Source organism: Schistocerca americana, chromosome 6 (assembly GCF_021461395.2).
Source record: "Schistocerca americana isolate TAMUIC-IGC-003095 chromosome 6, iqSchAmer2.1, whole genome shotgun sequence".
Lineage (NCBI taxonomy): Eukaryota > Metazoa > Arthropoda > Insecta > Orthoptera > Acrididae > Schistocerca > Schistocerca americana.
In genome coordinates, this window is record NC_060124.1 from 420,179,251 (window position 1) to 420,205,290 (window position 26,040).

The following is a 26,040-nucleotide window of genomic DNA, read 5'->3' on the forward strand; positions in this document are numbered from 1 at the left end:
GTATTCATACAGGGAACACTGTGAGTGTTGCTGAATAGATGGATGATAGAAACATTGAGGAAGTATGGGGCAGGGGAGGGGGGGAGGGGGCAGGAATGAGGACAGATACGGTAGTAGGTGTAGAATGAGAGTTAGTGGAAATTGGAAGATGTATTGTAAGAACAATTCTTCACATATGCAGTTCAGAAATTCAGAGAAGCTGGGATCGTTGGCAGGGGACATGGTGCGAGAGGAAGGGGTGGGAAGGAGGATAGGAACCAGATGGTCCAGTTGTGAAACTACCAGTAACGTGGAGCATGTTGTGCTCAGTAGCATGTTCTGTCACTTGATGCTCAACTCCTCTTGTGGTCTCTGTTTGGGGAGATAAATGTGTTCAGATGGACAGTTAGCTTGTGTTCATGCACAAATAAATGGTTGTTCAGAAATTAGAGCAGAATCAATATAATGTAGATACTTTGAAAGGTGATTCTGCCTGTGATGCGATAGGATACACCTGTGACAGAACTACAATATCACACTCTGAATGGGTTCATAGGACACTTTTGCATATGGTTCTTTCACATTGAATGACGAGGGGATGGGAGTAGATGTGACATAAAGATGGTTCAGAATGATTTATGATTGGGAGGTTAGCAGGATACCAAGAGGGAATGGAAGGATTGAGGGAATCACATTTCTCATTTCTGGGCTCTATGAAAGGTAACTGAAGCTGCAGCGGAGGATATGATTAGGTTGTTAAAGTCAGGAATGATTTTGTGTAATAAGGGAGGTTGGAGGATGTCACTTGATTCATTAGCTGTTGGTTGGTGGATGCTGTTGAAGTACAGTATTAAGAGCATTTGTGAATATAGCATTGTGATCCAGGAATAGGGAAAAGATACTGAAGATGCAGAAGACTCACTGGGCCACATTAACCCAACATAATATTTTTCCTTGTTATTCAACCACTAAATTCCTCCATGTTATTTGTTTGTGTTGCTTAATGGCATATTCTCCTCTGTCTGCTTCTATGTGGTACGTTATCTTCTTCAGTCCAGACTATATCGTGGTGTTGTGTGCTATTTTCTTTAATGGATGAATAACTAAATTTGATTTGATGAGGAAGATATCATTCTCTCTCTTTTTGACCCATTTGTGTCTGGCCTCAATTTTTTTAATGAGACGTGATATGCTGTGTTCTTATGCTCCACATTCTTTCCATAGTATAATATGTTTTTGTTCTTTTTTACAGCATGCCAAAATAGAACACAAAAAGTTATTAAGGCCTCTTCAGAAAATAATTTACAGCCTTTCAAGGATAAGATGGAATTCTTTGTAACTAGAGGTAATAAAACATTATTGATTTGAGACCTGTAGATTTTAAAGTGCATTGTTTATGGAATATTAAAGTATGTTCGTTTCCTTGTAGCCAAGAAGCAGCTCCTTGGTGAAAAAGAAAATTTAGAAGAATGCAAGCAAAAGTAAGTGTAACTAAAATACATTTATCTATGAAATTATGTGCATACCTATTTAGATGATGTCTTAGCAAATCCACTAATATTCTATCCAGATGTTCAGAGTTAGTCTGCACTGTTCTCAGCTCTCCACAGACCCAGGAGAATGGCAATCCACAGGGCTCCATGTTAAGTTTCCTTCTTTTCTCATCACAATTAATGGTGTTGTAGCCTCCACTGGAGGTCATCCCTGCTCTCCAAGTGGATGATTTCTGTATTTTGGCTAGCTCTCTATCTATGGCCTCTGTGGTGCAATGCTCCAGGGTGGCATCTGACACACTTCTGTCACCATTAAGTCTAGGGTTGTGCATAGCTGTTACTGTACTACGGTCCATCCTGATCTGGAGCTCCGTCTCAATGCCCAACACCTGGTGGCATTCCTCCAGTTCAGTATCTTTGGCCTTCTTTTTGATAACAAGCTGACTTAGTTGCTCCGTATCTGCTTTCTGAAAGTTGGTTGTTTTTGTAAACTCAGTGTCCTTCACTTCTTTGCCCATACCTCTTGGTGCATGGGTTATTAGGTTCTTTCCTACCTTTATCAGGCATTAGTTCTGCCCCATCTGGTATGTGGTTGTTAAGTTTATGGATGAGCTGCTCCTTCCAAGCTGCTCCCCTTGGACTCTGTTCACCATTGTGGTATCTGTTTAGGCACCAGCGCTTTTTGCACTAGCCCTGTCAATAGTCTCCTGGTTGATGCTGGGATCTCTCCCCTTCTATTTCAGTGGTCCCAGCTCCTTGTTTGCTATGCCATCATTGTCCACTTTCCCGTGCTCACCCATCCTATTTGCACTGTGACCTTGTGACATCACCCGCCTGCTGCCCACCCTCAGGTGGGTCTACTGCTTTGGCTCCACCTCACTTCTCTCTGCCCCGATTTCCATCACCCCTCCTTGTCTCTACGTCTCATCTCCTGACCACCTTCCTTGGTTAGTTCCTTGGCTGTGGATATGGACAGATCACTTTTGGGGTCCAAAATCCTCCATCGCTCCAATGGTGTCACATTATTTACTCCACCTGCTCTTACAAGAGTTCCTGAATGCTACTGTATCTTACACAAATGACTCTAAACCCACCAGTCACATGGGAATGCGTTCATGTCTTCTGTTGCTATGGAACATCATCTCTTGATTGCCAAATGTCAGATGTTTACCACAGAACTGATGGCCATCCATACGGCTGTTTGGTTTAATTAACATTCCTCCCTCACCCAAGTTTTGTTATGTTTGGTTTGTCAAATTATGAAAATGAATTATGATGACTGAAGCTTATATGAGTATAATGAGAGATTTGAAAGATCAGTTGTTATGTTTATTGTTTCTTGGTTTAGAGAAGCTGTGATGTCATGGGTGAGGTATATGAATTATATTCGAAGCACATTTCTATTAGGTGTAGAAAAATGATATTTAGGGTACTATGGAGACATGTGGAGGCTATGGAGAAATATTTTTTGAGGTTTCTGCTGTTGTGATGAAGCTTGTGTAGTTTACTAGCGATATTAAGGTGACATTTTGTGATGTATTCTGTGATGTCTATAGTCATTATAACAGTGGTAGGATGATGTTGTGTTAATGACTTGTGATTTGTTTTACTCTTATTTGTGGCGCAGTGGTTACACACTGGACTCGCATTCGGAAGGACGACGGTTCAATCCCGCGTCCGGCCATCCTGATTTAGGTTTTCCGTGATTTCCCTAAATCGCTCCAGGCAAATGCCGGGATGGTTCCTCTGAAAGGGCACGGCCGACTTCCTTCCCCATCCTTCCCTAATCCGATGAGACCGATGACCACGCTGTCTGGTCTCCTTCCCCAAACCAACCAACCAAATCTTATTTGTGACAGTGTACTGTATGGTTTTGGAGAATACTTAAGTTGAATTTATGCTATCTGTTGAACTACATTTTTGTTCTATGGTTACATTGTGCTTTTGATGATGACTGCAGTGCACTGGAAAATTTGTGGCTGGGAATTCCAGTTGGTGGCTTTATTGTGTTGAATGTAGTGTTGGAATGAGAGAAATTGCTAGGATAATTCATGAGAAGTGCTGAAGATAATGTTGCAGCTGATGATATATAGATAACACCTGTTTATAAACTGAAGAATCTGTCTGATGTATTAACTGCATATCTGGAAATAAATAAAAATGAATTATCACTATCAGAAAAATACTAAGAATAATTCATAGTTTCAGTATAATTAATATTAAAAAAATGAACTTGGCCACTACATATTGCACCTCTAATTATTATGTAAGGTTATTTTAATAAATTTGTTTTAGTAGAAAAGAAGGAATAGTTGGTGCTTTTTTCAGTACCGTGGAGCCTCACTTAACAAGCACCTCCAATAACACACGATTCACATAATGAGACTTAATGAGTGATGTTTCACATAATGGGTGGTGGTGGTGGTGGTGGTGGTGGTGATTTAATGTGATGTCACCTGTCTCTCACACGTGGTGGGAAAATGTTTAACAATATGAACACCTTTTGTAAATGAACAGTGTCTTCAGTACATACTGCAGTCTGGGTTTAGCACTCTTTTTGGTATCATCTTAGTGCAGGTTGTGAGTACACATTTTTGTAAATTTGTGTTCACACAGTGTTATTTTTTTGTTTGCAAATTTTAACAACCTTCACTGAAATGTTCCTGAAGATAAAGCTGCAAGAAGATGAGTATAAGAGAGAGAAAATGAGCTTATAAATGAAATTAAAATCATTGAAAATGTGAACATGGTTTGAGCGTTGCTGATTTAGCATGCACATACAGTTGGTCTACATCAACTATTTGTACTATCCTTAAGGAGGAGGACAATATTAAGGAAACAGATGCTTCAAAGGAAGTGACAAAGTATCTAAACAATGGTTTTGTATTCTAAATGATGTCAGAAGGTTGCTCCTTATATGTATCAATAAAAAGCAAATTGCAAGGCAACACTATTAACAAGAACATCATTTGTGAGAAGGCGAGAAAGATTTTTGCTGACCTCATTAAGAAGATACCAGGATCATCAGTGGACAAAGCTGTGGGTGGTTTCAGGAATTTAAGAGAAGAACCAGTGTCCACAGCATTGTGAGCCATGGCAAAACAGCCAGCTCTGACACAAAGACAGCAGAGATCATCATCAACTACTTCAAGATGCTCATACGTTCTGAGGGTTATCTGCTGCAACAGGTTTTTAATTGTGACAAGAGGGGTCTATTCTGGAAAAAATGTTGAAGCATACCTTTATAATAGCAGAGCAGACTGCATTGCCTGGTCATAAACCAATGAAAGACCGTCTCACACCGCTATTCTATTTAAAAGCAGGCAGTGATTTGAAAATTAAAGCACTTCTTGCTTATCATTCAGAAACTCCATGAGCCTTCAAGAAATGTCAAGTCCAGAAGAGCAGGTTAAATGTGATGTGGAGGTCCAGTAACAAGGCTTAGGCACCAAGTGATCTTTTTTGTCATTGGATCAATGAAGTGCTTGGTCCTTCTGTGAAAAAGTATTTGCTTGAGATGTCTTCTTGTTATGGACAATGCTCCTGCCCATTCTCCAGGCCTACAAGACCATCTCCTTGAAATATTTCAATTCCTCTGAGCACCACTCCATTACCCCTACCTACGCACCAGCAGATTATTCCTAACTTTAAGAAGCTCTACACTAAAGCAGTCTTTGAGCATTGCTTTGAGTTGACTGAAGTTACCAAGATCACTCTGAGACTTTTGGAAATATCACTTCAAAACTGTTGGCTATGCCAAGATAACAGAAAAGGCATGGGAAGGGTTTATCAAGAGAACTCTCACTTCTGCTTGACAGAAGCTTTGTCTGGAGTGTGTTGCTGAATGTGACTGAGGCATTTGAGTCAGTACCTGTGGAACCTGTAGTCAAAGAGATTGTGCCTTTGGCCAAGAGCATGGGACTAGAAGTGGATAACAAAGATATTGACAAGCTTGTGGAAGATCACAGTCAAGAAATGACCACTGAAGAGCTTATGAAGTTGCAGTGTTTTTCACAGCAGAAAGTTGTGGAGAGGCGTTCTTCTTCTTCAGAGGAGGAGGAGGAGGGGGTAACAGCAAAGCAGCCATCTTCTGGTGCAATAAAAGAAAGGCTGAAAGCATGTGAGTCAGTTGCATCATACACTGAAAATCACCACCTCAATGAAGTAGTGGCTATGCCCACTACAAATTTATTTGACAATAATGATGTGCCACATTTTCATCACATATTGAAGCATTGGCAGAAACAAATGACTACAGATAGATTACTAGTAAAAAAGAATTAGTTATGTATTGTGAGTAATAAAGTACATAATACTGTGTGTATAATTTTCTTTGAATAAATGGCATGAATAAGATAAAACTTTTAGTACCTTTTCTGCATTGAACACATCATATTTTCCATTAAATTATATGGGTAAATAGTTTTGCTTAATGAGTGTTTCACACTAAGAGTTAGACTCTGGAATGAATTTTGCTCACTACACAAGGTTCCACTGTATTACTTTGTACAGTATGTGCATTTTGTATAGGCTACAGGATGAAGATATTCTTTGAAAATGAAATTTTTCTGAACAGCTGACTAACTGGAAACTTGGCACTATTGCTGTAAAACTCAAATATTTTTTCTGCTGTCTTATAAAAGCCCCCAAGTTTCATTTGTCAGATTTCTCAAGCAGAGGGAAGTAAAAAAAAAAAAAAAAATGAAAAGATGGGAGGAATCGAGTTAATCTCATAACACAGTTTTACTGTTTTAAAAGAACTTCCTGATTCATTCATTAGCAGTCAGGAAGTTGTGGGTTGGTGAAGGTGATTATGTACCTTTTGGTAATGAAATGAGAAGTAGAAGGTTTTACGTGTCTGTTTTACTGATTTTTATTGTATTTTAAATAGATTTACTTTGTTACCTCAAAGTGAATTATCACAATACTTATTTAGTAATTAGTATTATTTTCATGCTTATGTATTCTTTTTCCTTCTGCAAAAGATGTCTGCAGGGAGAAGGGGGGAGAGGGTAGAGTTTCCAAGCATTAAAGTTTTCTCAAAATGTAATTTACCATAGTTATCAGATATTAGTCTTAACAATTTTCCTATGATAAAAAGATGTTGCTTTGATAGTTGCACTAAGCTGAAACAAATTAACTTCATTGAGTATGCTATTTGTCTTATAGTTGGTAGGGATTTTTTATCAAACAAATTGTAGATTTATCATCACTTTGTGTTCAGAAGTTGTGTTTCTGCCATATAAAAGGAATTTATAATTTTTCTATTTGGTTTCACTTGGAATAGTAAAGTCATTTTCAACTGTTATTTTTAGCATCTTCCCTATATTTTTTCCTTTTTAATTTAATGAGAGAGATGCACCCAGACTGAGCATCAATGTAAAAGTCTATACAAACTTTTTTTTTCAAGTCATTTTAGTCCTTGCAGTAGTCCATTATGGTTATTGTTATCTTTGTACATGTCTTAATGTAGTATCTCTTACACTATTGTTCACATAATGCACATTTAAATTCTTCACTCAGTTCTTGGAATTTAATGTTGACTCATATTTTAAAATGTAATCCATACATTGCAAGTCTTTTACTTACATGCTACTGGTTTCTACTATCTTTGGTCCAAGTGTTATCCATCATGGCTGGTGTGTTGTAGGACACCATGTCTTCTGCCTCCTCTTCCAGTCCATAGTTTCAATCAGTTTCTGATATGGTCCAGTGGAACGTAGCTGGTTTTGAAATCTAATGTCCTGTTGTCCTGTGTGAAATAAATCTCTTGTGAGTTCATACTTAAGTTGGGATAGCACTACTTTTACCACTTGTAGATCCATTTCACAAAAATCATCTTACTTTTTTTTATTCTTTTCATATAGCTGACCTTAATTTTGATTCCCTTTATGAATGTGAAATTTCTCCGTTACCTCTCTCTACATCTACATACAAACTCTGCAAATGGTGGAGGATACCATATGTTAATGTTACTTCGCACTCCAGTTGTGTATGGAGCACAGGAAGAATGACTGCTTAAATGCCTCCTTGCATGCTGTAATTAGTATAATGTTTTGTTCATGGTACCTATGGAAGCAATATATAGAGGGATGAAGAATGATCCTGGATTTTTAACTTAATGCTGGTCCTTTAAACGTTGTAAGTAGGCTTTCACAGGATAAATGGCACATATATTAAAGGGTTTGCCAGTTTAGTTTTCTCAGAAATTGCGTGACACTCTCCGGTGAGAGAGAGACAAACTGTTGGCCATTTATGCCACTCTTCTTTGACATGTTTGTTGAAAACAATGATGTCTCCAGGTTTGAACTAGGTTTCAGGCTACCTTCTACAGCATCACTTAAATTTTAATTTGACTTTGGTTTTCAGCTGGTGTTTTTACTACCGGTACTCATTCTCATCAGATTTGTCGATATTTTGTTCCTTATTGTGTGGTTGAAGTCTTCCTTTTTCCTGTAAATCCCATGTAAGTATTCAGTTTTTTGATTCTATTTATGCAACATTGCTATTCCTGAGATTTAAACTGCTGACATGGGCTCTTTCTCTTGTTCAGTTCATTACTTACTCACTAGTTTGGATAATTAAGTTTAGCCTGAAAATTCTGTAGTTCTTATACGTAGACTCAATAATAGAATGACGATTTCCAGTAAATACACAACTTCATGCACTACTTTAGGGCTCCTAATCTCTCTCCCTTCTCCTTAGCTCAACTTGTACCCCAAAAAGGCACTGAATTATTCAGTTATAACATTTATCTAGCAAAATGCTACGATATTAATGGTTGTACTGTAATCCTGAATTGTTCTCTGTGTGTTTGTGATACTTGATGGTGTAATTTCTGATGTTAATTGCCAATATTAACCATTGCTTGATTATGTCTAGAATGTTTGAACCTAATAAGTGCAAAAACTTCAGCAGCTGTTGTTCAAACTTGCACATAATTTTTCAGCAGCAGTCATTGAGTACATAATGTCTCTGGAAAAATATTCAGTGCTTTACACTAAAGAGCCAGAGAAACTAGTACACCTGCCTAATATCATGTAGTGCCTCCATGAGCATGCAGGAGTGCTTCAACACAACATGACATGGACTCAACTAATGTCTGTAGTGGTGTTGGAGGGAACAGACACCATGAATCCTGCAGGGCTGTCCATAAACTTGTAAGAGTACAAGGGGGTGGAGCACAGCATGTTGCAAGGCATCACAGATACGCTCAATAATGTTCATGTCTGGGGAGTTCGATGGCCAGAGGAAGTGTTTAAGCTCAGAAGAGTGTTCCTGTAGTCACTCTGTGGCAATTCTGGACATGTGGGGTGTCGCAATACCCTGCTGGAATTGCCAGTGTCTGTCGGAATGCACAATGGATATGAATGGATGCAGGTGATCAGACAGGATGCTCATGTACGTGCCACCTGTTTGTCATATCTAGACATATAATGGGTCCCACATCACTCCAACTGCACATGCCACACACCATTACAGAGCCTCCATCAGCTTGAACAGTCCACTGCTGAGATGCAGGGTCCATGGATTCATGAGGTTGACTCCATACCCACACGTGTCCATCCACAAGATACAACTTGAAGCAAGACTTGAAGCAAGACTCAGCCAACCAGGCAACATTTTTTTCAGTCATCAACAGTCTGATGTCAGTGTCAATGGGCCCAGACAAGGTGTAAAGCTGTGTGTCATGCAGTAATCAAGGGTACACGAGTGGGTCTTCGCCTCTGGAAGCAGATATCGATGATGTTTCATTGAATGGTTCACATGCTGCCACCTACTGATGGGTCAGCATTGAAATCGGCAGCAATTTGTGGAAGGGTTGCACTTCTGTCATGGTGAATGATTCTCTTCAGTCATCATTGGTCTTGTTCTTGCTGGATCTTTTTCCAGCCGCAGCGATGTCAGAGATGTGATGTTCGCGGTACACTCGTGAGATGGTCATACTGGAAAATCCCCACCTCATCACTACCTCAGAAATGCTGTGTCACATAGCTCGTGTGCTGACTATAGCAACATGTTCAAACTTACTTAAGTCTTATAACCAGCCAGTGCAGCAGCAGCAGCAGCAGTAACCAATCTAACATCTGCACCAGACACTTGTTGTCTTATATAGGCGTTGCTTACCACAGCGCTGTGTTCTGCCTGTTTACGTATCTCTCTGTTTGAACACGCATGCCTATACTAGTTTTTTTTTTTCCCAGTGTATTTAGTAGCAAGTTGCACTGTATCATATGCATGGATCACTTAACCATTACAAACTATAATTTACAGTTTAAGTTACATGGAAGCAGCTAAGAGGAACATTATTCACAAAATAAAAATACTTGTTAAATATTTTGAGCAGCTGAATTCCTAATGCAGAGAAATTTGTTTGATGGAGAAATTAAAGAAAATTGCACGTCCATACATATAATGGATTTTAGTGGTTGATGGTTTCCCTGCTACATTGAGACATTCTTTTGTCCCTCCTAATGGCTTCTCAACTTTATTACAATCTTACATTGATAGCGCTTCATCACATCATGGATTGATTCACATCATGGATTGATTTGCATGTGTGCAAACGTAATAAGTGTTTCCATTATTTAGAGACTAAACAGTGATCAAGTAATTTAGATGAATACCCAATGTACTACTGATATTGTTACTTAAAAAAAGAAATGCTTATTTTCCTGTATGTGTTACATATACTTACGATTAATCTGTTCTGTATTCTTTAGATTTTATGGCACTATGGATTTTTATCAATACCATCCAAAAGGTAAAAAAGAAGATGTAACACCTAAAGATTTCTTTGCTTTGTGGCTACCATTTTGCCGTGATTTTAAGGATATCTGGAAGAAAGAGCAGCAGAGATTAATAAAGGAAAAGTAAGCAAAAAATTTATTAAGTGAAACTACTCTAACAATGAAAATTCCAGGGTGCATATGCCAGTTTATTCAAACATGTAGTTTTGATTAGAATTCTCATAGTCAATTTGAAACAACCCCGCAAAATCATTTTTACAGAAATTAATTTCTAATAGTGAATTTTAATTTCTGTATTATTCCCAAATTTTGATTCAAAAGTCTCTCTTTGAAGATGAATTTCAGTTAAAAATTCATCATGTAATATAGATAGATTTACTAATGTGACCACATAGATGATATTTAGAAATGGATTTGTTTTCACCACCACCACCACCACCACCACCACCACCACCACCACCACCACCACCACCACCACCACCACTTCATGGAGTAAGCTGCACGGCCTGTTCCAGAAACCATTTTATCCTAAGACGTGTGATACTTTGCTGTCCAATGGGCTTATAACATGGGAATTCTATGCAAATGATCATGCTACATAGTTTCTACATCATTACACCAGTTGTCATATTGTTTTTTGTTTTGCTTTCCAAATCAAAAATCTATAGCTGTTTTCTTATTTCTGTATATCGTATTCTGTCCATCAGCGAGCTGCCTTTGACTGCCCTGAGTAATTTCATTTCAGCTGACACAATTTTCCTTCTGTCTCTCTGCAAGATTAGAATAGTCTCCCTACCATATACTACTACTTGTACTGCTATTGTTTTGTAAGACTTAAGCTTAGTTTCCCTTCAGGTTCTATATTTCTGAGTTTTGGGAATCCCTCCACATACATGCTTAAATTTGCAAAGTTTTTTCATGTTACAATCAATTGTTAGGGTTATTTCACATCTGAGATAGCAACTTTTTACTTTCTGTAGCCTTTGAACATACTGTTTTAAGTTTGTTGAACATAAGAACTAGATGGCTAAAGATGTGGTTGCAGTGGAAATTCTACAGAAATCACAGCCTACCCTTACAGTTTCAAGCATTGATTGTGGGATACAAGCATCCTTTTCTTTTACAGTCAAGTCTTCATTTTATTTTATATTTGGCTCCACAGTTATTTTTTCACTTTATTCTTGAATATGTACTGAAGCATACCTTTAAAGTGTCTTAGTTTGTCACATACTGAAAAGAATGAAGACAGAGAAACAAAAAATTACCTTCAGGAGAGGGCTCCCCCAGTACAAATGGGAGAGGGGTAAGGGGGAGGGACACAGAGAGGTGGGAGGGAGGGAGGAGCAGAGGGAAGGGGCACAGTAGAGGAGCAGAGAAGGGGAAAAGAAAGGTGTATGCATTGGCAGAGAGTAGCACTTGGTGAGGGTGAGGGTGAGGGGACATGAAATGGAAGCAGGTGATAGCATAGTGGAGGTGTAAACTGTTGGGTGGAGGGTTTGATGACAGTAGGTTACTGTAGGCTGAGGCCAGGATGATTTTGGAACAGAGAATGTGTTGCAAGGATAACTCGCATCTGTGCAGTTCAGAAAAACTGTTGGTGGATGGGAGCATCAAGATTGCTCAGGTTATGAAGCAACCATTGAAATAAAGGATGTTATTTTCAACTGCATGTTGTATCACAGGGTGGTTCACTTTGCTCTTGGGCACAGTTTGGCTGTGGCCATTCATCCTGGTGGACAGCTGACTGGTAGGTATGCCAATATAACAAGCTGTGCTATGACTGCAGCTGAGCTGGTATATGTTACAGCTGCTTTCACAGGTGACCTGGCCTTTGATAGGGTAGGATAAGCCTGTAACAGGACTAGATTGGGAAGTTCAGGATGAATGGATTGGGTAGGTCTTGCACCTGGGTCTTCCACAGGGATTTGGTCCCTGTGGCAAGGGTTTGGGATTGTGAGGAGCACAGGGGTGGACTAGGATGTTGTGGAGATTGAGTGGGCAAAGAAACCTCAGTTTGGAAGGGGTGGGAAGCATCTTTGGTAGTATGTGTCTCTCATTTCAGGGCATGGTTGAAACACAATAATTGTGTCAATAGCTGATTTAGTGGCATTTCCAAGTTAGACTACTTTCTACTATCCTAATTTTAATTTTATTGGTGTTCACTGTACAAACTCTTTTTGAGGCACTATTCTTTCTGTAATTGATCTTCCAAGACTTTTACTGTCTCTGAATTTTAGTGTCTCTTTCAAATTATTCCTATGTTTCCTTCACTGCTTCCCCTTTAAGCAGATTGAATCAAATTGGGATTGGCTACAGTAATGTCTCAATCCCTTCTCAACTACTGTTTCCTTTTCATATTCCTCAACTTTGAAAACTGTCAGGTTTCTCCACAAGTGGTAAATAACTTTTCACTCCCAATACTGCATCCACAATAACCTTAAAATCTCAAAGAATATATTTGAATCAAAGTTGCGTAAAGTTTTATACAAAATGCAGATACTATAAATATGGGTTTGCTTTTCTGTAGACTATCTTCTTAGATAAGTTGCAGGATCAGTATTGCCTTGCATGTTCATACATTTTCTTGGAACTCAAACTGATCTTCACTCAGATCAACTTCTACCTGTCAATCTCAGTGAGAAGGGTGGACTAAGAAGCAAAGTCAGATACAGAAGTAATAAGGGTACAGGGGAGGGAAAATGAGCTAAGAGCACCCAAATCCCTAGAGTATAATAGTCAACAAATTGTACAGTGCTTTGCAGTAATGCCAGCTGGTACATGACAGATTAATTTCTCATGATACCCTGCCGTTAATGTAGCAGATTTGCTGGTGGTAAAGGTGGAGTACATAGCTGTGGGTTCACAAGGGCAGGTTTTACAGTAGCATTGGTTCCATGAGCAAAAATCTTCAGACACAAGTGTGACATACCTGAGAATGTAATTGATTGTATAATGATGATGCAGAAAGCAGGAAGATGACAGACTGATCTGGCATGGAGTAGGGAGGATTTTAGGGAAGGAGGCTGATTATAATAGACTTGTAACTTGAATTCAGATTCAGCTATTTGTCTTTCATGGTCAACTGAACAGAGGCGTTGGTTGATTGAGACTATGAGTTGGGCTCCTAACATTTGCCTGATTGTATCACTGGGTGCATTAGTCTCTGACTAGTTCATTTTCTTTATTTTAGTATTTAAAGCTTTAGAAGGATTTACTTACTTTGGTTGTGGAATACCATTTTGGTCTTTAGCATCTTCCGGCCAATGGTGAATAGTATGAAGTATGCTGTATGCCTGCAAAAGACAGAGATCTGGGTTTGAGGCCATGCACAGTACACAGTTTTAATATTATGAAGGTTCATGTCTTCTGGTGGCAACTACTAATAAGATAGTATTGGGGTTTTCATATCCTGAGATTCTGTTAGAGACATTGCTGTGTAAGAGTTGTGACTTGATTCTCTCTTCGTTACTTGGCAACCAGTAAATTTTGGACTTAACTACTTACTCAAGTTCATAATAATAGATTGTAGTTTTATTTTGTGTCTATAATTTTTCAAAATCACTTGTATCCAATGAACTAATGTCATGTGTGTTTTGGAAATTATTAAAAATTGCAATATTGATGATGGTTTCTAAGGTCTTTCAAAATCATTTCATAATTTTTCGTGACAAGTCAGGATGTTAGAAAAAACTAAATGAACTATGTGAACATTGATCAAACAATGGAAAATCCAGAATGGAATGTAACAATATTATGAAAAGGAAAGCTGCTACTCACAATATAGCGAAGATGCTGAGTCGCAGGCAGGCACAAGAAAAAGATACTTACAAACAAGCTTTCAGCTAGCAAGGCCTTCATAAAACAAACCCAGACACACACACACACACACACACACACACACACACACACACACACACACACACACACACACACACACACACAAAAACACAAACACAAACACAAAAAACAAGACTCCAGTCTCTGGCAACTGAAGCCACACTATGAGCAGCAGTACCAGTGCGTGAGGGGAGTGGTGACTGGGTGGAGGTAAGGGGGAGGCTGGGGTAAGGAGGAGGAGAGATAGTAGGCTAGGGGTGGGGGACAGTGGAATGCTGCTGGGGCAAGGTGGAGAGAGTGTAGGGGAGCTACGTGTAGTTAGAAGGTTAGACAGAGGGCACGGAAGAGGTTTGGATTGGGAGGGGTAGTGGGAAAGGAGAGAACTGCGGTGGTGGAATGAGAGCTGTATAGTGCTGGAATGGCAACAGGAAAGGGGCTGGATGGGCGAGGACAATGACTAAAGAAGTTTGAGGCTAGGAGGGGAAGTTCCCACTTGCGCAATTTAGAAATATTTCGAGGGGGACTGCTTGTAACTTAGCCATCTTTGAGGTGGGGGTCAATATCTAGGACAGTGGCTTGTTGGACTGAGTAGGAGCGGGTGAAGCAAATGGGGAGAAGCTGTTGAGGTTCTGGAGGAATGTGAATATGGTGTCCTCACCCTTGATCCAGATCGCAAAGATGTCATTAGTGAATCTGAACCAGGTGAAGGGTTTAGGATTCTGGGTGTTTAGAAAGGATTCCTGTAGATAACTCAAGAATGGGCTGGAATAGGATGGTGCCATGCAGGTGCCCATAGCTGTACCCTGGATTTCTTTGTATGTAATGCCTTGAAAGGAGAAATAATTGTGGGTGAGGATATAGTTGGTCATGGCAACTGGGTACAAGGTTGTTGGTTTGGATTCTGTCAGGCATTGGGAAAGGTAAATAGTGGTAAGGCTGTGGACATCAGGGATGCTGTGTAAAGGGAGATGGCATCAACAGTGATGAGCAAGGCACAGTATGGTAAAGGGACAGGAACTGTGGAGAGTTGGTGGAGGACATATTTGGTATATTTTGTATAGGAGGGTAGGTTCGGCATAATTGGTTGAAGATGTTGGTCTACGAGAGCAGAAATTCTTGGAGTGGGGGCACAGTAACCGGCAACATTGGGGCATCCTTGGTGGCTGGGTTTATGGCCTTTAGGATGGGTTTATGGCCTTTAGGAAGCATGTAGGAGGTAGGAGTGTGGGGAGTAGTAGGGGTAAGCAGAGAGATGGACTCTGGGAAGAGGTTCTGGGAAGGGCCTCAGGATTTGAGTAGTGATTGTAGATCCTGCTGGATTTCTGGAATGGGGTCATTATAGCAGGGTTTGCAGTTGGATGTATCTGACAGCTAGTGGTTCAAAACAACGGTGATGGGGCTTTTGTCCACAGGTAGGGTTATAAGATTGGGATCAATTTTTAGATGGTGAACTGCAGCTATTTCTGGAGATGTAAGGTTAGTTTGCACATTGGGGAATGATGGTGAGGCAAGGTTTGAGGTTGAGAAATTCTGGAAAGTTAACAGGGGGTAATTTGGGGGCAGTGGGGGTTGGATCACAGTTGGTTGGAGGAGTGAACAGAGTTAGGCAGGGTTCAACATAGCTCTTTGGTTGAGTCTGTTGGGGTTGGTGGTGAAAAAGTGTTCCCACTGTAGGGACCAGGAGTAGGAGAGGTGGTCTTTAACATGACCTGCATGACTGAATTTTGAGTGGGGCAAAAGGTGAGGCCTTTGAAAAGGACTGATATTTCTTTAGGGCTAAGGCTTCTGGAGGAAACGTTCATGACTGTTTTTTTGGGCCAGTTTAGGTTCTGGATCCTGTGTGGTGGTGAGAGTGAGGTTTGGTGGGTGGGGTAAATGTAGTAGCTCTGCAAGGCAGGGTTTGTCAACTATGAGGGGACATGGTAGAGGTTTGAAGGTTGTTGTAGAGTTGGTGAACAGTGGTACTCCAAGGTGGGAGTTGGAAGTGAGGAGAGTGGATAGTTTTTTGAGGTGGCATTCTACATGTTCAACAACCTTCTTCATAGTTGCCATGAACAATTGTATCCTCAACCGCAATTACTTCTCTTTTGAAGACATTACCTAGAAACAAATCCAGGGTACGATCTAGACAAATCCTTGACAAATGCCCAGAATCCTAAACCCCTCACCTGGTTCAGATTCACTGGAGACATTTTTGTGATCTGGATCGAGGGTGATGACACCCTATCCCCATTCCTCCAGAACCTCAACAGCTTCTCCCCCATTTGCTTCACCTGGTCCTACTCAACCCAACAAGCCACTGTCCTAGATGTTGATATCCATCTCAAAGATAGCTACTTCAGTACCTCTGTCCCTATCAGACCTACTAACCATCAGCAATACCTCCACTTTGACAGCTGCCACCTGTTCCATACCAAGAAGTCCCTCCCAAACAGCCTAACCACTAATGGTCATCGCATCTGCAGTGCCAAGCGGTCCCTCTCGAAATATACTGAGGGCCTCACTGAAACCTTCAAAGACCCTTGTTATCCTCCCAACATTGAACAAAAACAAATCTCATGTGCCTTACCTCTCCAGTCTCCCACTACCTCCAAAAGTCTCACCATACAGTGACAGAGTAGCATTCTGCTCGTTACTCAGTACCACTCAGGACTGGAGCAACTGAATTACATTCTCAGCCAGGGTTTCAACTACCTCTCGTCATGCCCACCCCTGCCACAGTGGTATTCCACCATTCACCAAACCTGCACAATATACTTGCCAATCCCTACAGAATCCCGCCTCTGCACTCCTGCAATAGACCTAAATGCACAATTACTCCCACCACCACCTAATCCAGTCAAGTCACAATCACCTATTCCATCAAAAGTAGGGGTATCTGTGAAACTAGTCATGTGATCTACAAGCTAAGCTGCAACCACTATGCTGTATTCTGTGTGGGCATGACCACCAAAAAGCTCTCTGTCCATATGAATGGCCACTGACAAACTGTGGCCAAGAAACAAGTGGGCCACCCTGTTGCTAAGCATGCTGCCCAGCACAATATCCTTCATTTCAATGACTTATTCACACCTTGTGCCACATGGATCCTTCCAATCAACACCAGCTTTTCTGATTTGCGCAGATGGCGACTGCCCCTGCAATATATGCTACACTCCCATAACCTTCTTGGCTTCAACCTTCATTGCCCTCACCCATCCAGTACCTTCCCTGTTCCCATTCCAGCACTACAAAGCCCTCATTCCAGTCTTTTTCCTTCTCTCCTTTTCCACAACCCCACCCCAACTCTTCCGAGCCCCCCATCTAACCTACTGACTGCACATGGTTGCCCTACCCTCTCTCCACCTCACCACAGTGTGCTCCCCAGCAGCACTTAACTGTACCCCACCCCTACCCTACTATCCCACTATCCATCCCCCTCCTCTTCCCAGCCTCCTCCTTACCTTCACCCAGTCACTACTTCCATCATGCACTGGCTCTGCTGTTCGCAGTGTGGCTTCAGTTGCCAGAAACTGCAGTTGTGTGTGATGAACATTATTTTTCCTACAAGTTGCTGTTCTTCTAAAATTACTGATGTTCACTTGAAATACTTCGATTTATATGTAGGTTTGAAGTGATAAATGCAACAGCAAATTTTCTACATCTGCATCTACATATATACTTCGCAAGCCACCGTACAGTCGATGGTGGATGGTACCATGTACCACTACATATACCAAAGCTTGTGGCTGAACGGCGTGTGGCTGAACGGCGTGTGGCTGAACGGCGTGTGGCTGAACGGCGTGTGGCTGAACGGCGTGTGGCTGAACGGCGTGTGGCTGAACGGCGTGTGGCTGAACGGCGTGTGGCTGAACGGCGTGTGGCTGAACGGCGTGTGGCTGAACGGTGTGTGACCATTAATTGTAAAAAAAGTGAATTAAAGAAAATATTAAACAGTTGCAAAAATTTTAAATGGGCTATCAAGACTGTTCATGTCCAGCTAAGCAAAACACTTCGCATAGTTACAATAATTGACAGCAAACCACGAGCAACAGATGATACCTTATTGTGGACAAATTAATTCATTATGTGACTCCAATACTACATTGCAGTAGGAAATACTAGAGATACACTTTTTAATTAAATAGTCTTTGTTAACAATGTAGATACACAAAGCTTGCAGTGAATAACAAGAGCAACATATGAAACATAGCTGACAAGAACCTACACTGGAAGAAAAATCAAAGAAGTTCCACCTCCCACAGGTGGTGGTCAACTTGTACCGAGGGTGGAGGAACTCCCAATGTGCTCAGAGACAGTGTAACCAGCCATGTCGTAGCTGCCATTAGGGGAAGTTGAGAAGGAGAAGAGAGAAGGACATCAGGGAGTAATCTAGGTGCCAAAAAGGGAGGTGGAGAGGATGATATGGCAGGACAAAAAAGTGTGAGGGGAGGGGGATGGGGAGTAGGTTGAGGGAGTGGACAGAAGATGGTTGGTAATGGTAAGCTGCCTGGTGGAGTCAATGAAGGCAGTAATGTTGGCCTTGTCTGTGGAAGGAGGTAAAGGGTATTATTTCAGAAGAGGAATGAAGGAGCAGGGAGAAGTATGGAGAAGGAAATCAGTTGTCACACTTGGTGGTGCTGGTGAGAGATGAGACATCAGAGTGAGCACATGAGTATCACTTGTTCAGAGTACAATGCTGGGGGACTCACTTTACCACTGGAAGGGAGGTAGGTTTGGAAGGGGATGCAAGAATCAGTGCACTTTGATCTAATGATGAGTTGCCGCACTTGATGGGAGCAGGTTCACTGGGTGGTGGGTCATTCGTCATGCTGTATTCAGTTGTTCAGTTTTAACATGTGCAAGGATACAGTTTGTGGCTTACCATTGAGTAGAATAACAAAGCTTGTAACTTGTGTGTTAGAGCATGATAGTACCTTGTGAGGGTCCAAATAAGGGGGCTGCAAAGCCCACAAACTGGCTCGCCACAGACCATGACATAGTCACTGCTGGTGAGGACATTGTGAATGAAGATGCACAGGGTTGCGTGGATATGGGTAGGGGGCATTTGAATGTGTGATGAGACTTTCTCAACTAATGTGGGTAGGGCAGGGGAGGGGGGGGGGGAGGGAGGGAGGAGGATCAGAGCCCTCAACGTATTCTGTCTGAAGGACCAAAGGTTTGCTGTACAGTACCTCAACTAAAGTTGATTTAAGATCCTATTTGAAAGCAGTGTGTATGCCTGAGAGGACCCATGGCAATGCTTCTGTGCAGCTACTGGTGTGATACATGAGCACCACTTTCAGAGTGCAATGTCAGTGCTCCACAAATCTATCATTCTGTGGATAGTAGGCAGTGGTGCAGAAATTGGCAATGCCACATAGATTATAGAACTTATTGAAACGGAGAAATTTGACTTGCTGACCCTGATCTGCAGTGACAGAAGATAGGCAGCCAAAGCGGGCTAGCCAGGTGTGAATGTAAGGCAGGCTACTGATTCAGTCACCTTACAAAGGAGGGGGAGGACCTATCAACTTGAGATGTATGTGGCAAAAATGTCTTTCTGGGTTGTCAGAATGTCAGAGGAGGTAGTGCATCTTGACTAATGTTGCTACATTGGCAGGGAATGCATGCATATGCCCAGGCATGACAATAAATTTTGATGACAAAATGCTCAGTAAGCAGGCATGTGGTGGCTTTGATGCCCAGATGGACCAGGTCATGAATGGTGCTGCAGGACAGAAGGAACTATGAGACACAGTGGGCCAGTGGAAGTATCACACACAACTGGAGCAGCTGATCCAGATAGGAGTTAGGGTTCCACTATAAGGAACATAGAAAAGTCTTGTAACTAGTTCTGTGCATTGGGATGTTGTTGCTGCAAATCAGCCAGCTCCTCCAGGTCAAGGGGTGAAGTAATGAAGTTCATTCTTGAAATGTAGTCTGCGACGATATTGTCAGCACCTTTGATATAGCTCTTTAGCTCGCGAAGTGCGGGCTCTCAGACCGTGTGAAAATTTTCGGACTCTCTCTCCAAGGCCAGTTGTGGTGGAATGATTCTATACACTCCCTACCCTCCTTAAATTGAAAAGTCTATGATGTTTTGTTGTCAGTTGCATTATCGCCTTCTGTGTTTGTTGTTGACACATGTTATTGATAGGTGCTGGAGTCTCCTAGACCATGCCTCGTGAACTACGTTCCTGTTTTCTTCAGTACAGTACCGTATAGCTCAAAATGTGTTGGCATAAATGTATCATTTTTACTTTCCCAAGTTTGATAAAATTGTTAGTGGGTCTATGGAGGAAGGTGTCAGTGATATATATCAAGAAATAAACAAAAAAAGATGACAATTTTACATTAGCCAGTGATCATAGTTCTGCTGTCGAACAAGAGTATCATTTAAAGGAAGAACTTGAGGAAAGTTGTGGTGGGGATCTATCTGTTTCTTCAATGAATACTTAATGTCTGTTAAAATCAAATGCGTTCTGAGTGGCGATAAAAATGTAGTTCCCAGCAATGAATATCAATCTGACAGACTTCCTTTTTGTTCCTATTGGGTGGAATTTTTATGTGCAAATTTTAACCCTGGAATTTAGTTCTATAAATGTACTATTTATGTGTACTATTTAAAAGAACCACACAAAATTATGTGCTTTTGTGTGGAAAATAGTAAAATGCTGCAGGCTTTGTTTAATGCAATAAAATAAACTAAAAGCATTTAAACAACACTTAAATATTTGTAAAAATAAATGTTATATAGCATAAATTAAAAATTTTCAAATTATTTTTGCCTTAAATCTTGGTTTAAACATAGAAAGGCCCAGAGATCCCACCTCATTGTATATGTTACCTCATTGTATATGTTACAGAAGTCAACTTCCAAGTTAAGGGTAATGGACATTTGTTGTGTACTAATAAATTAAATCCATAGATCAAAAATGATAAAGGGGAAGACTGGCACTGAGGTTACATAATACATCTGCTAAGGGACAGTGATCCATAAAAATGGTAATCTTGCAACCTTCATTGTTTTCTTGGAAGTATTTTGTTGTCTAATAAATTCCATACAACTGCTTGTCAAAAGCAGACCATTTGCACTGGGAGGAGGACAATTTCTTGGGGAAGAAGCAAAAAGGCTGCAAGATGTTGCGTATTTGTTGCCAAAGCATGATACTGACAGAAGAGATGCTAGCATCTGTGATAATAGAAATGTGCACATCAGCAATGGCATGTGTAAGTATTGGAGAGGGTGATGTTGAGATTTTCAGGACATACCAAATCATGGCAGATGTGGTAGGCATGGATGTGTTGGTGTGAATGCACGTGATATGGAAGACACAACCAGCATGGTATGAATGTCTGTGGCCATTATATCTGAAAGAGTCTGAAATGCTCAAACAGAGTGGATGGGGCAGCACAGCCCAAAGACTGAAAAAAAAAAAGACACGAGTTGGGGTGGATAGATGCTTGTGTGCTGCAGAGTCTGATGTGGGGACAAGATATTTGGATCCCATTTGATCACCATTTGCGTAACCTGGGCACTTATTGCAGTATAACCTGAAGTGTCCAAGATGACTGCCTTCGATGAGGGATGGGGGTGGGGGGGAGGGTGGCAGCTGCAGAACCCAACTAGGGGAGGTGGAGACACAATGCAAAGTGGTGTTCACTGTGCTTGCGGTGACACACTGTACTGCAGTCGAATATAGGTTTTGTCACATGATGTCTACGTGTGATAAGAGGAGGAAGCACTGGTTGTGGGAAACATTGTTCACAACAAACAGTGTTAATAACTGAGGAAAGTCAATGTGATGCAGAAATGCACAATAGTAGGATCACCATTGTGGGTACTCCAATACTATGTCGTAGAAGGAAGTACTAGAGACACACTTTTGAATGATGTGCACTTTATTAATGGTGTATTTACACACAACTTGTGGTGAATAACAAGAGTGGTATACAAAACATTGCTGACAAGGGCACATACTGAGGATGAACTTCTTTGATTTGTTTTCCAAAGAGGTGGTGGTAGATTTGTACAGAGTGGAATGCAACCATACTCAAATTGATAGAAATCATTTACTGGAAGAGAAAGTTCTGGGGAATTCTAGTAAGACACATATCAATGAATTCTTACTAACAGTAGCCAATTATTGTATTAAATTTAAATATATCACTGTTGCTGTCGGGTAGGAGTATAACATTATTTGCATTTCCAAGTTTATTCATTTCGTGCCTAATAATGCGTTGACTTGTTTTTACTTTGTTCTTGAGATTTTGATTTCTTTTTGCATAGTAAACAGTTTCAGGTTTTTTGGTGATATGATAAAGAATTGTGCATTACTGCTTATAATGTTTTTTAAATTACAGATTATTCTGTACTTAATATTTTCCAGGCTCAGGATTACTTTGACCTGAGATTTTAGTCATTCTTTCTCTTGGCTTTCATTGTGATTGTTCCTGACCAATTGTAAAAGGAAAAAGGATTCATAATTTTGTAAGAATATTTTTAGGGAAGAATTGAATTTGTCATCTGTTGCACACTTTTGATAAATTTATTTCCACTGTACATTCTGTTAATGCTCTTTTAATAGCGCAACTGAATCATCATTTATAATTCTTTTCGTGTATTTCCTTTCTTAGTTAAATCTTATTTATGGGAATGCTTTATCGATATCATTTGAGTGCTGTGGCCATTTTTGGGATGTTTTAAGTGAATGTTACTATTAATTCAGTCCAAACACCCATGGTAGCAGAAAACTGAATTCCTAATATTGGTTAATAAAATTGGTAGCTATTTTCACACGCACATTATCAAATTATACATTTGCTTGATAGTGTAGCATTAGAACAGAAGTATGACAACTCAATAAGAAATAATCACCACCCTTTACTAAGAGTAGGCTACAAAACATTGCTGCACTTTGGTTGCATTTTGACGTGTGGCACTTGATGTCCTGTACCTAATACAATGGAATATAAATAAACTGATTGTCTATTGGCAGTCTATGATACTGTCACAAGACTGAAGATAATTATGCAGACACTCATTTCCGATTGCCATAGTTCTCCATAAATAATGACCAATAAGTTGGAACTTATTCTTCTGAACAGAACCCGGGGAACTGTGCCCTGCAGCATAATTGTAGAAACCGAACTGTGCTGGCTGCATGCACTAACTGTATTGTCTGATTGCTAGATTGGAGCTGGGAGAGTGTCTGTGATGAATAGTCCTTTCTACCTGTCTGCAGGATGATTTCCTCTCTGCCAGTACTAGGCAGAAGCAAAATAGTCTGTGCTGACAGTGCTCTCTTTGGCAGCTGATAACACCATTGACAGAATAATACAAATTGCTGACAGATGTGGCAGTGGAAGCAGAAAGCAGTCCCGAATAATGAGTGCAATCTGGAGACTGCTGCATGGGAATGAGAAGTGCCATGCATGTTGTTGTGCCTATGTAGTGGTGGCCTCTCTTACATCATTGTATATCTCTTGAGCCATGTACACAATCTTTTTCCCCTGGAGTGGGAGTAACTGATGATAGAACCAGTTTGCTTCATCAGTGTCTTGCTTCCTTGCTTCACGGCATTCATATTTGGTGGATGAATGTATGTTGCTCCCCCTGCCATTCACCAATGACACCATGGGAAACCCATTCAAAACCATGGTGCAGTTAAACATTTGCCATTTCAATGTCAAGAGGCTGGTCTGAAGTGGGAGGACATGCAGAAGGGAAATAACAAGTAAACCATTGAAAGCAATGCACTTTTAATTTCCACATGAGAGGGTAACGTTCATTAACTGTGTACCATGTTTATATTCTAGGTTACAATCATTGCTCAATGTGATCCCCATCTGCATCCATGACAGCCTGTAATTGCACTAGAGATTCTGTTTCACAGTTTTTTGCAGCACTTTTGGAGTGGATGATCATGGAATGTTCAGCTGTCGTGACACAGTTCATAGATGGCTTGAAGACTGCACATTGTGTTCAGCATTCTCAGCCATGGCAACAGTAACTTCTTTGACATTTCCACTGGTTTGTCACTGATGGATTCATCTGTTCCCCACAGCTGAGATGCTGGCGGGGTTGGCTGCCCATTGCATCAGAAGGTCCCTTAGATGGCTAGATGTGTACTGGTCTCCAGATTCTGTAATAGAAAATAGTCTAGGAGTTCTGCCTATCTTCATGTGAGTGTAGTGTGGCACAGGCTGATTTTTTATGACGTGTTGTGACTCCATATGAACATTTCACTTGGTAGAAGACATTACTGAGCTGCTCTGTGACTACACGTGGTACCTGTGTTTATATATTGAGATACATGATGAATACATTGAAATGATGCTGTCTAAATGCGACTTATGTTAAAAATACCAGTCAACTCTGCATCAAAAATATTTTCTGTGGCCACAAGCATCAGAACACTGATCTCATATATCTTCTACTAAGACTATTCAGGCTTTGTCACAAGTCTTTTCTATTGAAGGAATGCCAGAATCTATTCTCATTGACAATTGTACTCAGTTTTCTTCTCAGGAATTCAAACTAATTTGTGAAACTGACTCCTTTTCAAACTTCAGAGTGGCTCAGTTTCATCCTGGGTCCAATGGACTCGCTGAAACATTCATCTGAACTTGCACATGATGAAGCTTATTAACCAGTACAGTAAAGACACTACTTCACTGATCATTCTCTCTCAGTAAAGAACCAGCCCACTTGATGCACTATCTCCAGCTGAGAAACTCCATCAAAGATTGCATCCAACATTAATGTCAATTTTAAAGCCACTCGTGCAGCCACAAGCTGAACTTCAACAAAAAGCACCATATACACTGGTGTCCAAAATTAAAGCAACAAATAGAAATTTTGCAAAGTTGCTTTTATATTGCCACAAAGCAGTGTAAACAGGTGAAAGTAAAGTCAAAACAATGTAAAGAATACAGAATGAAATGAATTGCAACATGCATAGTGGTAGACAAAAATGTTCTTCTTTTTTGTCCAACATCACAGATTTGTGCACACACTCTGACAACAGATTAATGTGCTCAGTAAGCACCAACACAGGCCTCACAACAATGGAAAATGCTGCGAATGATGTCATCAATCTCACATTGAGGCAATAACACCGATTATTCCTGCAGAGCTTCTCAAAAGTCTTGGAGAGTGGTTGGTGGATGCTGTCATGGTGCAACCCATTTCCCTAGTGCATCACAGATATGCTCTATGGGATTCAGATCAGGAGAGTGAGCAGCCCACTCCATGCATGCAACATCATCTTCCATTTCAAACAAAAAAGAAGGAAAAAGTCAAACAGGGTGTATACGACCCGGGACATCCGCGAAAAACCCCGGAATTTTTTCGTCCGGGAGAAAACCGGGAAAAACTCGAATTTTTTAGAATTCTGGGAATTTTTCATTGTTTTAGTTAACAGTTAAATTTTTGTGATTTTGACTGGTAAGAACCAATACTCTCACGAAGGATATTACTGTATCCTGCTTCTGCAGAATAATACTGCAGCAACGAAACATGAACGAGAGAAAAAAGAAACGAAAATAAAAGTTAAGTCGCAAAGGAAATGCGCCATGTACAACAACAAATCGCAGTGCTCTTACAAGCGTCTGCCAACCAAAGTGTGTCAAGGGTTTTAGGAAGAATATGCAGTGCTTATTAACAACAAATTGCCTCGGATGAGCGTGACGTGACAGCTGTTTACATTAGATTCATTTGTGCAGTTGCGGGCAGGCTCTTGTGCATTCGCAGTTGTCGCGTATGAGTAGTACCTTCTCCCGCTTCTGGCTACAGATGAGTGGCTGGGCGCCACTATCTAAATTGCTCTGGTTCAGAAATATGGTAGATCTGGGGCTGATGCACAGAGCAGTCTGAGTTGTTGTGGGGAGGTGGGTAGTCTCCACGTGACCTGTGTTTACATTTAGTGATTTTGCTGTTTGCTCTATGTTTATTGCTCTCACATTAAATGAAAACAAAATGGATTTCTGTGGCCGGG

The 26,040-nt window shown here is 40.7% G+C and overlaps 1 protein-coding gene across 1 annotated transcript in view; it reads left to right on the forward strand.

The window, feature by feature from the left end:
• The window catches only part of LOC124620181 (formin-2-like), a 230,184-nt gene that overhangs the window by 194,364 nt on the left and 9,780 nt on the right, over positions 1-26,040 (forward strand). Inside the window, exons 14-16 of the mRNA XM_047146851.1 lie at positions 1,232-1,324; positions 1,409-1,460; positions 10,196-10,345. Of these exons, the coding sequence (XP_047002807.1) occupies positions 1,232-1,324; positions 1,409-1,460; positions 10,196-10,345 (295 nt within the window). The remainder of the gene's footprint in view (positions 1-1,231; positions 1,325-1,408; positions 1,461-10,195; positions 10,346-26,040) is intronic.